Source organism: Struthio camelus, chromosome 4, assembly GCF_040807025.1.
Source record: "Struthio camelus isolate bStrCam1 chromosome 4, bStrCam1.hap1, whole genome shotgun sequence".
Lineage (NCBI taxonomy): Eukaryota > Metazoa > Chordata > Aves > Struthioniformes > Struthionidae > Struthio > Struthio camelus.
The window spans coordinates 79,482,235-79,498,235 of NC_090945.1; the positions used below are offsets into that span (position 1 = coordinate 79,482,235).

Sequence of the window (16,001 nt, forward strand, 5' to 3'; positions counted from 1 at the left end):
AATAGGTTAATACTTCTAATGGGATTCAAATCCCATTTATATTGGAACGTTGCTTAGACTGCTCTTAAAGTCTGCACTTTGGCTTTGCTTCATGCATTCTCTTTTGCGTGATGGTATACCAAGCAAGCAATTATCTAAAAAAACCAAACAGAATACGCAGCAATGGGCTACCTATTAGGTAGTTTGTCACACTGTAGACATACGACGACTGGCCAGAAAAAACTGGCTACGGTAAGACATCAGCTTGCAAGAGTAGAGTAAAATAATCATAGTCCAGAACATATGCCTACTTTACTTTCTTTTCTATTCAAGGTAAGTCATCTGGTTTGTCCTGTAGAAGAACATTCTACACTGAAAACTGGGGATTGAGTGAGCTGACAGTCTGCACTCATGCTATGATACTTTGTTTTCTATTGCTCTGTACTTGTCTGAGCAGAAAGCAGCTTTTCTGCAAAATTATACAAGCCTCCTGCTGGTTTCAGTAGTAGTGGTTTCGTTTGTTTGTTTGTGTGAGTACTTAGTAGGGCTTTAAAAGTCAGTAGGACTGAAAACTGCAATGTGAAACTTGTCCGAAACACTAAGCAGCAACTGTGTTATCACTGGAAAGTATCAGCAAAGCAGTAAGTCACCATAAACCTTGTCACCCGGCCCTAAGTTTAAACCTTCTTACAAACTGGAACGTGCTGTAATTCCTCTCCCCCTTGTTCACATGCAAGCTCCGCTCCCTCTGCCACCTGCCTCACGCTTTACAGTGCTGGCAAGAACACTGCTCATGAGAGTTTTCAACATCTTCGGCAGGCCCAGTATCAAAGGTTCACTCACTTCAGTGGAAACTGTGTCCTGTGTTATCCTGGAACATTATTCCAACACCTTAAATTAGGACGACTAACTTACAGGCATAAATTGCTTCACGTCCTGATATTACAAAGAGAACGATTAACTGTCTTGTGGTTGAATGCAGGCGGTGATTAGGTCCGACTCCGCTTCAGCTACTGACTCATACTGACTCATCACCTTGGGCAGTATTACTTCCTTGCCAAAGCAGTAACAGACTACCTCAAAAGGTATTAAGAGAAATCCTGAGTTGGTTTCTTCATTTTGGGGGCGAGGGGGAGGCGAATGGGGATAACGTAACATAGTTATCCTTACATAGGAGACAATACAGAACTCCAAAGTAGCCAGTCAATACAAAAGGTAAATCTGGCCTAAAGCATGATGTGCCTAAAACAAAAGTTTAATGAAGATAATAAAACAGAAAGAGAATTCAGTCAGAACTGAAACATTAATCTTCAGATTAATGTTTGATTAAGCTTTACTTTTTTTTTAAATGATAAAATTGCAATGCAAGAAGCTACAAAAGGCTAGATGCACCTCTTGAAAATTATTTAAGCATAAATATGGTCATTACATCGTATGCCACCAGAAAATATAGTTGTTATACAAAACACATCAACTTTTAAAACCCTTGACTTTGAAGAGTATGAAAACAGAGATTTTCAGTGAAAACATTAAGTTGTTAAAGAGGTGCATCTGGAATTAGGTCATGACTTTAAATTTTCAAGCCCAGCTTAAATCCAGAGACTGACTACAGCAACGCTAGCAAGATCCTTTGCTGCAGTGGAGCTTCTCAGTGCTGCAATAAGTCACATGTTTCTAATGAAGCATAACAGCATCTTGTTAAGAAAATTGTTTGGTAAGCATCCTAATTTCATACCTCACAGCATCCAGTCTCTTGTTCTGTCGAATGAGTTCAATGAACTCCTGAATCCTTAGGCTGAACTCCAGACAGCTCTGAGATTAAAGACAAGAATGGGTCTTAGATGGTGCCAAAACTGCACTGCACAGTAGGTTATGTATGTAAAGTACTAGGTGTGCACAACAAAAAAAAAAAAAGAAATCAGTGTTAATAACATGCAACCTTGTTTGCTTGCTTTTAGGTATTCATGCAAAAAAAGTTGAAGTGTTGACTATGGACAAGACATCAGCACAGAATTCCCCAAAAGCAAACAAAACACTCCTCCTCCTCTTGCCTCCTTCAAAACTTCAGTGTTTAGCAGGGATTGAGTTTTCCCTCATGACTGAAAGCATCATCATCTGGGATGCAAGTGAGAATTACAGCTGGTTTCTTTGAACTATCTTTACAATTTAAAGTAGCAGGTTCAACAGTTTGGAGCAAGGTGGTAATTTAAGACAAGAGGGGCCTACCAAGAAGACTGCAGGGAAGAAGCAAGTCTTTGAACTCTATTTTGAAAGTCCCCTTGTATTAACACAAAAAGCAGCATAGAGTTTAGGTTGCTGCAGACCTCTCCCTTCCCCCTTCCCCCCACCCCCCTTAAACTTTTATCCCTTTCTCCTTGTCAAGCCTAAAAGCCATGCTGGAAACAAACCTCAAACACGAAAACCAAGTGGCATTTACCTGTTTTTGGAAAAAGGTAAAATTTGAAGCCTAATGAAGTTGACAGTGTCCCTTTAAATCAAATTCCATCACCAGTTCACAAAATCTATAAAAAAACTTTGAATATGTGGAATTAAAAAGAAAAAGATTCTCCCCCCCCCCATAAAAGAACAAGTCACTACGCTTCTTTATAGGGACACAGTCAACTGTTTTATTACCTGAAAGAAACAGCCAAAAGCAAAGTTCTCTGAATCTCAACAAAAGGGTATTCCTTAAGTTACCCTGCTCCATTTAACAAGAGTTTTTTCTTCCCCCATGCTTCTAATGAATAGTTGCCTTTTGTTTATTGTCTATCAGCACAATAATATCAAAATTCCTCAGTGACATCAGCAGGAATTCGAGCAACTCCAAATTTTTTTTTTTTATCATTTAACTGCTTGTGGTCACCAACGCACACACTGCTCCAATCACTCGCTCTAAAATTTTGAGAGGTAAATGACAAACAAATGAAGGGTGATGCATTCTGACACATGTGAAAGTATACTTCTTCAAGGTGTAGAAAATAAATTACTTTCCAACTTCATGTTTTCCTGTACGTAAGTACATGTTTAGCAAAGAATAAAATTCCTTACATTTTATTTGGAAATTTGAAATAGGATATTTTAAAATACCCTATTATTCACACCTAGATCTTAATTTAAAATTTTAAGCAAGTTTCTATAAAATATAGAGTGATCAGTCTTTTTAATTGTTATTGATATTAAATCCTGGGGCCTAGTATATCATTAAAATGTTTCAACAGTAAAAACCAAAAAACGCACCACATCCCAAAACAATCTTCAGAATTACTCTTTGGTTTTTAAAACTCTTCAAGTAAGCTGCAAGCCAATGGCTGTATCAATTCTGCAAAGAAATGCAACTAAAAAAGTCCTGGACAATCAGATGATGCATATATTTCAACTTCGCATACCTTCAGACAATTCCACAGCAGCTATTCACATCAGTTTGGATAGCTCACATATGCACAGGCTCTAGGACTGTGTGCTTTCCCAAGCCAACATACAGTCTCATTTTCAGATTAAGCTTGCAGTAAGATGATGGCTGGGATTTTAGAAAGTTAACACTGATCAGTAGCCAAGCAACCAGAAACAGAAGAAAGGTTTGTGTTTCAAAAAGAAGCACAGTGATTTCTCTTCTTCCAGCTCTGATCGCTCACAGCCTTAGCTTTTCATATAAAAAGTAGGGCTTGCAGAAATAGATTTTTTTTTTTTTTCCAAAAGAGGGATGGGGAAGATTTTTCTTTATTCATTGTTATTAAAGATTGGTGATGAAAAATTAAGACTTTCAGATTTTGTTTCTTGTATTACTTAACACATGAAGACTACACAGGTTTTTTTAGCAGTATAATTATGCAGTAGTGTTTACATACCAATTCTGGTTTTCCTTTAATGGTTTCCATAACAAGATCATCATTTTCTTTAGAGTAATCACTGGCCGATTTACTTTTGCGTCCCATCTTCGGTTCATTCTCATTTTGGCGCCCCTGAGTGACAGAGAACGTCACTCTTTGCTTACCATTAAGTGCACTCAAACATTTTTGGTTAAAGAAAGCGCTTAGTTTAAAAAAAAATAAGACATACATCTTTGAGGGAGGCAGGGTTTTTGGTTAATATCAGTTAAAAACAGATTTCTGCAAGCCCTATAAACGATTACAGCGTGGTTTTAAATGCAGAATTTAAGAGACAAGGGAATTTAGATCAACTGCACAGGAACAAATACACTGTACGTTCAGGTCACAGTATTCAACGGCTAGAGAGACTTACTGTGTTTATAACCTAGACCCAGCTTCTCATTTTGTTGTTGAAGAAAAAAAATAAAAAATCCAAGCTGTTTCAGTCAGTAGTTTCTTACAACAAGTTAGCTCTTCTGAAGATGTAATCTGTCTTAAATTTCTCTCACAGTGTTAAGCTTGAGGACATAAGTTTAGCAACTCAATTCCTCATCACACTTTAAGATACCTTCATATCCAAAACTATCAGCTACATTCTCAGCAGGATGCAAAACAAGCTACACACTCACATCTACATGCATCAGGACTTCATATACTTTTGTATTTAGATTTTTGTAAATCATATTAAAAAACAAGTCAATAACATTATTTGGGTATAATTTGTTGAGATAACTTTTGAATCCATGAGATGATCTACGCTCAGTTTGAAGCGTGGCATTCACGTAAGCTACTTCAGCTCCAATAACCTGCACCTTAAGAGATAATTTTTCCACTTATTGTCTTTACTTTTATACAAGGCCTCATTCAAGATCAATAGTTTAAACCAAACTGACCACATCAAATATTCAAGTGGTTTGGAAAACCACAGCAATTGAAGTAAAATATTAACATGTTGCATTTTCATACCTTCATTTTCCTAAGCCTGGATTTGTTATCGTGACACCAAGCCAAGCAAGTCATAGTCTCCTGCCTTTCCAATGATTCTTCCACTTCTTTAGCAGTCAAAAACATCTCAATGTTTACCAGGTCCTTCAAAAAACAAACAAAAATGAAAAGCAGGACTGGTTAAGTTGTACTGATACTTTACACAACAATCCATTCTTGAACAGATAAAACATACAGGTATAAAAGACTGTTCTGGAGACCTCTGTTTTATAAGATAACACTTGTTGCGTGCGCGCGCACACACACACATCATTAGAGTAGACTTCAAGGACCTCATTTTCATGTAATGACATTTTGATAATGAGATAACGACAATATTTTTCTGACTCTACTTGCACAACAGAACTAGAAGAGAGTAAAGATTAAACTACAGAAATTTTCACAGAACGTGAGAAGATCCCATGGTCAGCTCCTCTCACTTCTTTAATTTTGCAAGCTCCGCCTTTAACTGCTTTAGCAATACAATAGTTCAGGCTACAACATCCTACAGACTGAAGTGATAAAACAAAGGTGTAATGTACTCAATTAAAAACCAGTGGTGGTAGGCCACAAGATCCCTCAAGTGCTCTTCACAAGCAGATTCGTTTGAAGAAAAAGCAGTAACCTATTATCAAATTTGCCTGGAGTAAACTTTTAAGGCATCTATGCTATTTCATAATTAACACTAGCTTTATACATTTATACACACACCAAGTCAAATGTGATTGAATAAAACTATTTTCTAAGATGTTATTACAGATTTTTCTTCCATGTACTTCTTCTGAAAAGGATTTACTTAGGTAGATGTTTCCAAACTATATATGAACAGGATTCATTCCTAATTGGCACCTCATGCATAAACACATCATGTTGCGACAATTCATACTTTGTAGAAAAACACACTTTAAAACCATATAATGCAGTATATGGCAAATAGTAATCCAAGACTAAAATACTTTATTGATAATACAAATGAAGTTATTCCAAGTTTAAGTGTACATAGACCTCATTGCAAAAAGTGGAAAACTGTACAATTAAAAAGTGCTGAATAAGATATGACTTATACTTAAGTCTTAGAATTTACACCTTTCTGGGGTAAAGTTAAAAAATAGCAATAGTGTTTGACATATCACATTCACATCTTGTAGTTCATTAGCCACCCCCTCCAACACAGGAGCTCCTAATATTATTGGAGAAATGGTCCATTTTTCCAATTTGTCTGACTGGAGCCTGTATACATTTTTGTAAATAACTGTTTACTTCCACAATGGAGCACAGGGAGTAAGTATAGCCTTTTCCTTAAGCCTTCACCCTTATGACTTGTCTGCAAGTCAAAAAAACCCCAAAAAACAAGGATAGTTTACATGCAACTACATTTTATAAGACACATGACCACAGCAACAAAACCGTTTTATTAAGAGAATGAAGGACCTCACACAGCCTGAGCGTTATCAAATGCAGGTAAGCCAGACTGAAGTCAGAGCTAAACAGACTGCAAGTTTGTAGAATGAAATTAAGATCAGCCTAACATTGATTCCTCCCATCCCATTAAAGGTGGCAGCAGGGGGAACTATTTTATCCACGTATTGGCAAACGGACTGAAGAATCCAAGTGACTCTACAGCAAGAGGTGTCTTTTTTAGGAACTGTTCTACTAGAATAGAAAATTAATCTTCCCTATTGGCAACTCAACATATCTCTGATGGCAGTTCCAAGGAAAAAAGTGCATTATTCCCCCTACTTGATAATAAGATCACAGAATGGCCAAGGTTGGAAGGGACCTCTGGAGATCATCTAGTCCAAGATGACCATACAAAAACCTCATGCCCATGTAACTCATCCATGTACATAACATGTCTAATTTAAACACATCCGCTTTCATCTTTTGCTCATGTATTTTTCCATACAGCTGTTTAATGGGAAGCTACCTCAATTTTGCCTGAAAAAGAAATATAAACACACACATACACACAAAATCTCCATACACTTACGGCTGTTAAGTAAACCAGGATGAAATTCTGTCTTAATTGTACCTATTCATTTATTAATGGTCTTTTCTGACCACATGCTTAATAACAGTTTCATTATACGCGATGTAATACATATTCACCTATTTTACATTTAGTTCATGCACATAAAAGAAATTCTCATCAGTTACTGAGTTAAAGATTAGCCAGCCAGCCTGTTGCCACTATAAGCAATTCCATGACTTCACAATAATCATACTCTTCCTCTGCCTTTTGGCAGGTTGTATCACTGGTTGTTTTACAAAAAAAAGTCCCTTAAGAAGTTGGCACATACAATTCAACTTAAAATATTAAAGTACTACTGTATCATCAAAGAAAGTAGCAAGCTTACGTGAACTACATGTGTTCTTTTAACAACTAGCACTTGCTTTTTAAACCAAATTAAAAACAAAAGAATTTTCTTCTACATGAGCTAAGCGCTAGATATGCTAGGCATAAAACAAGTCATTTTTTCATCTTGTTGGTTAGCTTTTTATAGTAGCTTTTTTTTTTTTTTTTTTTTTTTTAAAAAGAGACTTAAAAAATCCTATCCTTATGTTAATGTCCTACTGAAAGGAATGGGACTATATGCATTTATCAATGTAATGTTAGTATAACAATTTCCAACTGTGGAAAAAAAAAAAAAGAGACTAATTGCTGCTGGGGCAAAAAACTTCTCATAATAATAAAAAAAATCCTAGCCTCCTTCTGCAAATTTAAAATAAAAAGATTCTATATGGTACAGAAATGCTAATTAGATTTGTGTTTGCCAACAGAAGTTAAAGGTCAGCAACCATCTCTGTTAGACGGAACACATCCAGAAGACAGAACAGAACCTTTTTAATTAAGGGAGTTCCTTTCAGAACTAACAATCACATTTAAATTGCATGAATAAATAGGATTTTCTTCTTCACTGACTAGATAGCAAGTGAGGGAACAATATAAATACAGCATGAAGAAGTCCATTCATAGAGAAAAAAGAAGCTTTTGCATTTGATAAAAGGTAGTTAAAGTCCTAATTACGCAGATTGATTGAAGAAAAATACTAAGATAAAATTAAGCAATAAACCTTTACAAGAAACCCACACATCTCATGACCCAAGTTCAATTTGACCGTGCTTTCCTGTTTTCCTTTTTTGGTGATGGCTAATCCTAATGCTTTTTCACTGTTAGGACTAAAGATATAGGAGGAGGAACATCAAAACTTTGACTTTATTAGAAACAGCACAACTCTTCTACACTGCTCAGCACCACACATTTTGGAGAATTATTTGTATTCCACATTTTGTAGGAACTAAAACCAGCAACAGTGTTGGCAGTTGTGAGAGGTACTCCATACGCTCAGGTCAGAACGTCCATGTTAGCACCCCAAACCTGAAAAGTTTTCTGCACGTATTCTGCAATTCAACAGCCTATGCAGCTGTATAGGCTGGAGAACACATTGAATACGCGCTCATTATTTCCAAAGCAACATCAGATTTAATAAGCTGTTAAGTAAAAACTCTTTCCATATTTACACTGTTTTAGGTGCCAAAAAAAAATTCTCAGCATTAACGAATTATCACCAGTTTTGCAGGTGCTGGAAAACAAAAACAGAAAAAAACGCAACCTATTGCTTCGTCTCCCTGTTGACTGACAAAACATTCAGCATTATGCCAGATACGTTCCGACTTCTGTGCAAGTTAAAAAGCAATTCTGAAGTCTTCATTTATCTTTTGCAATACTGGAAAGTTTTACCTTCACTTCAGAATTTCAGTTTTCACACTAGAAAATTAAATTGTAGTACTTTACTCCCAAAACCGCAGTAGTACAGGAGAATCCCTATACTGCACAGAGTTCAGTTTTGTTATCAAACCACAACTTTGAGCACAGATTTTCCAGCCACCTGTGTAATCGCCTCCATGATAGTTGTGCCTAAATTACCTTGCCTTAACTTGCTTACAGATGCAGAATATCTGACTTTTGGGAGGAAGATGGATTAACGTCAAACCTTCATTTAGTTATGCTTCTACAACTGTATCGAAAAATAGTTCCAATTGGCCGAAGGGGAAGAAACTCTGGCCATAAGTATTACTGACAACTATGCAAACATTAAAAAGAGAGGCTACAGCATAAGCATTCTTCTTCCTTCTAGTACAAGCAAGGAAATACCACCTATATTTTATCATTTCTGGTTTAAAAAAATTTTGGACTAAAGTCAAGCTCACTTCCTTTCTAGGCAGCAGTCACTAAACAGGTATCAGAAGAGTAAGTATTCAAGCACTGGATGAGTTTTACCATAAAATGACTACCTAACTCCATTAGAGCGGCTCTATAACTTCAGAGAAAAACATTATTAGAGAGAACTGTACTGGAAGTCTGAACATACTTAAGTGAAATTAGACAGACTTATTTAAACAAAGAATATACCTATCCATCACCCTGTGCTCTGCCTTGATTTACATATATATAGCTTTTAAAATATCATTGCTTCTTTCTAAGCTGCAAGCGCCTCGAGGGAGGGAAGCTACCCAGCCTATGATTCTGCACAGAACTCCAATTATTAAGGTACAAAATACCATGAAGAATGAGGATTCCTTTATGGTTATTACTACACTTCTGGCATACATAAGAGCTACATCCCTGTACATCACCTCTATTTTCTTTTTTTGAGATTGGTTTCTCAGTGAGAACATCCTGAGCATGTACATGCCTGTCCTCTTCTTTGAACAGCTGTTGCAGTCTCTCGTCAGCATAAGCAAGGGTTGACGGAGGCAGAGTCCTCGGAGGGTCTCACTCTTTGTTAGGTTTCTCTCCTGAGAAGTGTCCTCTTTTCAAGAGGACCCAGCACCCACCCTGACTGGAAGGCAAGTCTGCTGCCTACCCTCACTATTAGTTATCAAAGAGTCCACACAGGAGAGATCTGCTGAAGCTTTTCTCCACTGCTCAGGCGTTTAGAATAAACCTTTCATCAGCCATAGGACAAGCCTGCAGGAAGCCAGGCTCCACTATTTCCAGAACTCCTGGAACAACTGCATTGTAATGAAAAATAATTGTTACTTGAAGTTAGTTTCAGGTATCAAAACTACCAGGAACATGAAACGGTGTCCAGAATTTCATGAGTTCATATGCTTGTGCTAGAGCAAGGAAGAAGCAAGTGCTTCACAAAAACACAGCCAAAGTTATATGAGGAACAATAGCTGGGAAATAATGAGAAGATGCATACAAAAGTAGCACGATAATTTGTTTTTAACTGGTGGCTATTTTAGTTTCATGTGAATTTGAAATTAAATATAGCTATGTTTGTTACATTGCTGAAGCAAGTGACAAACTGACAACCATATATTCAGATGTGGACATGCCTAAATTAAAACTTAAGCAGAGTTTGTAACTTCAGGGTCCTATACTGAATTAGAATGCAGTAGTGAAGTGGGGGGAGGCAAGGGGGGAAAGAAGCAATAGTAGTTCCACATATATCTGAACATTTACAGGAACCAAATAAATTCAAAACAACAACAAAAAAACCAACAGTTGCTGAACAACAAACAGCAAATCAAACTTTTTTTGGTTTTCCTGTTCCTTAGGACTCATGCAACTACTGACAGTATGCTCAAGTATTTGCACAGAAGTCTTTTATTCCAAGAGATCTCAGGCAAAGCTCATTCACTTCGCTACAAACTGACCGCATTTCAGAAGTGAAAGCAAGATAACAAGGTTCAGCAACGCTCAGTAATTCCACCTAAGAATTTGGTTCTGGTGATAACTTACAAGGATCTCTTCAAACATGACAATAAGATTGCCACTGGGACTTCTTCAAAAAGTTCTCACTTTCTATTTTAAAGATCAGCACAGATGCAGTAACCCTCACCCATTTTTCACATTAGAGATGTGTTTACCCCTATAAAAGGGAAGTATCTTTTATATTGTGACTGCATGTAAAGTAAATTAAAATTTTTGACTTAAGAGTTATTAGTTCACAGTAATAAGAGAGAGCGATTTACAGATTAGTATATGTGAGAAGAGTTCCTGCTTCACAGCATGTCCAGTTTTGAACTTCAACTACATATAGTTTTAGGATTATAAGATTTGCTTATACATTACATCAAATACCACACAAAACAGCAACCTTGCATTTGATCACATGTCAAAAACATGCCTTAAAGAGAACAAGAGCATCTCTTCTCTTGCAGCAATACAGCTCTTGCTTCAATTTGTGCAGCATTCACATGAGGTTATTAGTTTATGTAAGATATTTTAAGACTTGGAGCAATCAGGTCAATAGCCATCTCCATCAGGCTCCACCTTACGCTTCAGATGAAATAGTTTTATTTTATGACATCCCCAGTCACAAGTCTGGAAAGCTGTCAGGAAGGATTTGCGATAAAATCCCTTATGATTTGCATGAACATTTATGTATTAGATTTAAAAAGCAGCCTATTTCACATTTGAAGGGTGAATCTTTAAGGCGGCTAAAAACCACTTAGAAACAAGTACTGAATTAATTTAATAAGCAACACTTGATATTTTCAAATTATTCATAAAGTTATTTGTAATAACACATTTCTCTTCCCCCTTGAGATTTCCTCAAAGTTAGACTGCTCATCTAAAACAAAAAGCGAGGCTCATGGCAAGACTAAACAAAGCTATAAGATTCTTTTCAGATAGAAAAAGGTAGCATTCTGCAGAAAAGTAAGTTACCTTGGTGGAAACATTCGACCAACAGTTGTAAAAGAGGTTGTTGTTGCAGAATATATAGAGATTTAGAGTTCCATACATTAAAACTGTTAAGTCATAATAGCATAAGATGCTGTTTATGTATGGTTTTGAAATATTTAATTGCTTATTAGCATCAATATGAAGTTGGAAAAAGGACAGTATGCCTCAAGTGACAATTGGTTTGTTACCCAAAGTGTATGGACCAACGACCATTTGAATAAGACTGACTATATATAGACATTATGTGCACAATAGCACTATTTTCACATCAAGAAATGCTTCACTATTGCATTTCAGCATTCAGTAACACAGCAAGCATTCAATTAAACTACTTGTAGGTGAAATACAATAAATACTTCTGTAGATGACCACTCTAAAGCAACTTCTAAAAGGCTACGTTGTTTTCAATCACTACTCGCATACTAGACTACCTACCCTGAACTGGCAACCTAATCATCAATATTATTTAGGACGCAAGAGTCAACTATAAAACTGAAATAGAAGCTCAATAATGAGCAAGAAGTTCACATTAGTCTTCTATATTAGTATATATTGTATTATACATTTCAGTTAAAGTTTCCTGTGGGATGACTACACAGGAAGTCCAGGGATTATCTAGATGTTATGAATATCTTTATACAGTTTAGGAAGAAGGCAGATGCAAGAAGCTACAAGGTAGAAAACAGGACCATCTAGAGAAGAGGTTAGTGTATTTCTGCAATGAGGAAACAGTGAAAGACATGCCGGTCAGCAGAAGCAGGAAAACTAGGACACACCATAGTAACATTGCCAACTTGGAGACATGCACAGAAACAAAAGTGAGGTTCGGGGTGGGGTGTGTGTGTGGGGGGGGGGGGAAGTAAGAACAATTCAACAGGTTATGGTGGCTGTGACATGAATAGAAACACCTTACTGCATTCCTCTGTCCCTGTACAGGGAGAGAAGGAAAAGCCTGCTGGTTACAAGAATAGATCCTCCAAAGCAAATTCAGAGAACGTACACACTGTGTTTAGACAGAAGAGAAACAAATTAAAAAACCAATGGCACAGGTGACAATACAGCAAAGTCACAGTTACTGAGGATGGCACAAATTAACATTAAGAGACCATCTTGCCCTCTGCTCATAAAATGATGTTGTCTTAAGTTCATTAAGCTACTATTAAGTGTTATAATGCTACACATTAACAAGATTACAGAGAAAATAAGCAGAGTAATTGATGGAATTTCTTACTCAAAAGCCAGCTGCAGAGCTAGTTACTGAAAAAAGCAAAGACAGACAGCCAAACAGCAGATTCATCAACAGTTGGTCCAGAAAAGCCTTTGTTTACAAAGTATATACAGTATCCCATGGTGTATGTAGCTGAGCTTTCAAATGAGAGCATCTTCTGTGACCTCTGCATAGCACAGGCCTTTCAATTTTACCTGGTTACTTTTGAAAAAACCCAGTAGCTTACATTGATTACCTGTCAGAAAAACACTGTCTTTATCTGACATTAGGCGATGCTGATACTTCCTTTGGCAACCAGTTCCAATGATTAAATCATGTTATAAACTTGTGTCTTATTTCAAATTTGATTTTTCCTGACTTAAGAGTCTGCGTGCTGATTCCTTCTCCCGTGCTTTTCTCCACTAGAGTAAGTAGTCTTTTGGTATATAATCTTTTTTCCTGGAGCCATTAATGTTCTTTTTGAAAAGGTTTTTTCCCCTTCCTCCCCAGATTTTGACATTTTCCCATCTCCTCCTCCTTCCAGTTTTTCAATAGCTTTCCCTAAAGCAGTCACCAAAAACACGCGTATTCTGGATTTGACTTCACCAGTGCCAAATAAAGAGAAATGCTTTATCCTCCTACTTTTGCTCATGTACATAGGCCTTTTGCCAGAGCCTCACGGTGGCAGCTAACACCTAGAATAGTTATTAGAAGGCTGTTTTCCCAATACATCAGCAATAGGTAGTTCAGAAAATGGCTGTACCTTATCCAGTAGCACATTACGCCACGCTATGCGGAAACAGTAATAAATAACAGCTCTAGAGCAGTGCAACAAAGCCTCTAGAGCTCATACGATGCATCACTGGGCAGAAAAAGGCCTCTGTGTCTCCAGTTTTGGTTTCAGCTCTATCTGGACCATTTTTCACAGTAGCCTCTCCTGGTAGAGGGAAGATCACTCACCCTTGAGCAAGAGCCCTGCAGCTTTTGTCCAAGCAGGATCCATCTGTACTAGCAGCTACTCACATCCTCTCTGATAAAAATGAACTCTCACCTACTAGAGCGATAGAGGAAGTGTTAAACTAATGCTTACATTTTGAATTAGGGTTGGGCAGGATGAATGTACAATATGACAGATCTCATGGAAGCATGACTGAAAGTGACCCTCAAATACCTAAACAAAATCTACAGGTGATAACATCATTCTCCCGTTAGGAAAAATATCAACTCAAGTATATTTTGAATGTCAGTACGTTTCATTGGTCTCCCAGGCTGAGTAGTCTGTAATTAAATAGCTTGTCTTATGATACATTGTTTACAATTAGGTAATCCCTTTCTTCTAAAAAGAAAAAAAAAAGACCAGAAAATAGACATTCAACAACAACAGTACACTTCATTTTGCTGGCTTCTGAAGTGTCAAATGATTAATGAGGAAGTTTGTTCCTCTTCGTGGATTTTGACCATTTCACATTTACCCAATTCTAAATCCCAAAGAGACTTGAGACAAACTGCAGATGTACAGTTGTTCAGGAATGAAAACACTTTGAAATTCAGACAGATGAACACACCCAGACATTCACTATACCAATCTACCAAAAGTTGCCATGCCTACAATAAGAACAGTGAAAAAGCATTTAAAGGAGTTTCTGAATTGCCAGTCTATAGTCCAGTGCGTTCAGGTAACTCAAAATACGCACTAGTTCACATCCTGGCACCTTCAAATAAGTTGTAGCAATTTAGGAGCTCTTTCACAGGTAGCCTTTTCAAACATCTTTAGTATGGGAAAAACGAGTCATAGGAGAGGGATACAACAGATAGCTTCAGATAGAAAACACATTCGGTCATCCAGCCTGCATTTGGAAAGCCAATATGTCTATGTTCTGCCCAGCAGTGAAGCAAATACATTCATTAAAGTGGAAGTGTTATAAATAAAAATTTGTTTTGATGAAGTAATTTAATATATATTTGTACGTTTGCTTATAAGACATTTTTGGACTCCATACCTCAGCATGGAAGATTTCTAGGTGTATGTTGTGGGGTTTTCTTCCCTTCTTTCTTCAGGGAGACATATTTATTCAGCTTCTGTTTCACTTAAAAAACATCATATGGCCTCCTTCATTCAAAGGGCAATTTTTCTAAACATTCATGAGTCACATCATCTCATCATATCATATGACTAACATCCATCCTATTCCAATACCCACTTTCTTCACAGAAAAGAGGAAGTTTACTGATCTAATGTTCCTAAAACTCTATTATATAGCTTATTTGTCATGACTCCTTTACGTTGAAATTTCACTCTTACTTCACCTAACCATACAAATCAAATCTGAATGGCCATTTCAGGCTTTTGGGGAAGAGGCTGGATAAAGCAGTATCAAACAGAGCACACATGGCATATATCCTACCAATCTGCTATGGCAATATTCTGTTCTACTCATTCACAAAGTAGAATGCAGCTTTAGTTATGCAAAAAGCCAATGGAGTACAGACCAGTCTCCCCAAAGACAGAAGCGATATCAGAGCTGCAAGTTCTTCCTGCGGGCAAACAATGGCAAATTAAAGCCATATTACTCATTATATTACAAGTGTGTACATCTGCTGGCAGTTGTAGGCATTTAGTGATCATAGAATGCCTTTATCCTATACATGCCTCAGAGTGAGAATAATACTGACACAGGCATAATACACTTTCAGGCCAGCTAGATGGGAAGGTGAAGACAATCAGCTTCTTAAATATGGAGCCTTCCTCAGAGGTAGGGGTTCACAGCATCTGCTCTCCCGTCAGCAACCAGGAAATGACCTCTAGAATGACTTAAACTAAAGCCTGCCACGTTTCGATCAGAACAGTGTTCTTAGGAACAGTATTAACAGTCTTAACTCAAGATGTGGGTGAAAAGTGCTCTCTCCTGCCTGAGATGCTCAAAAGCTCAGGCTGCCTTTTTTTTTTTTTTTTAAAAAAAAAAAAAAAAAAAAGGAAAAAGCCATCAGTATGAACAAACAAGGTTAGTTATGGAAAGGCTGACTTCAAAAATGGCAGCTTCAACATCAGGTTTTGTCCCACAGTGCACAGAAAGAAATCATTCAGCAGTTTTCTACCGAGGCATTGGCTGAAGGATCAATGTTAGAGTTTTGAGGAACGTTTTATAGAACAAGGAAAGAACCTTAAGCACTAGAAAAAAAACAAAGGAAAAACAAAGGGGAATATACTGCGAAGAAGAGATCAGATACTTAGCTAAAAGCTATGCAGCTTGAGTTAAAGGATACG

At 37.1% G+C, this 16,001-nt stretch overlaps 1 protein-coding gene across 6 annotated transcripts in view; it reads right to left on the reverse strand.

Moving 5' to 3' along the window:
* MAEA (macrophage erythroblast attacher, E3 ubiquitin ligase) overlaps positions 1–16,001 on the reverse strand; it is a 55,091-nt gene that overhangs the window by 13,419 nt on the left and 25,671 nt on the right. For 4 of the 6 annotated variants that reach the window (XM_068943605.1, XM_068943604.1, XM_068943606.1 and 1 more), the window contains exons 4-5: positions 4,812–4,934; positions 1,715–1,791 (exon numbers count right to left, since the gene is read on the reverse strand). In XM_068943605.1, the coding sequence (XP_068799706.1) occupies positions 1,715–1,791; positions 4,812–4,934 (200 nt within the window). Of the gene's footprint in view, positions 1–1,714; positions 1,792–3,824; positions 3,939–4,811; positions 4,935–16,001 lie in introns of all 6 variants that reach the window. The other 2 variants (XM_068943608.1, XM_068943603.1) reach the window with 1 other exon arrangement.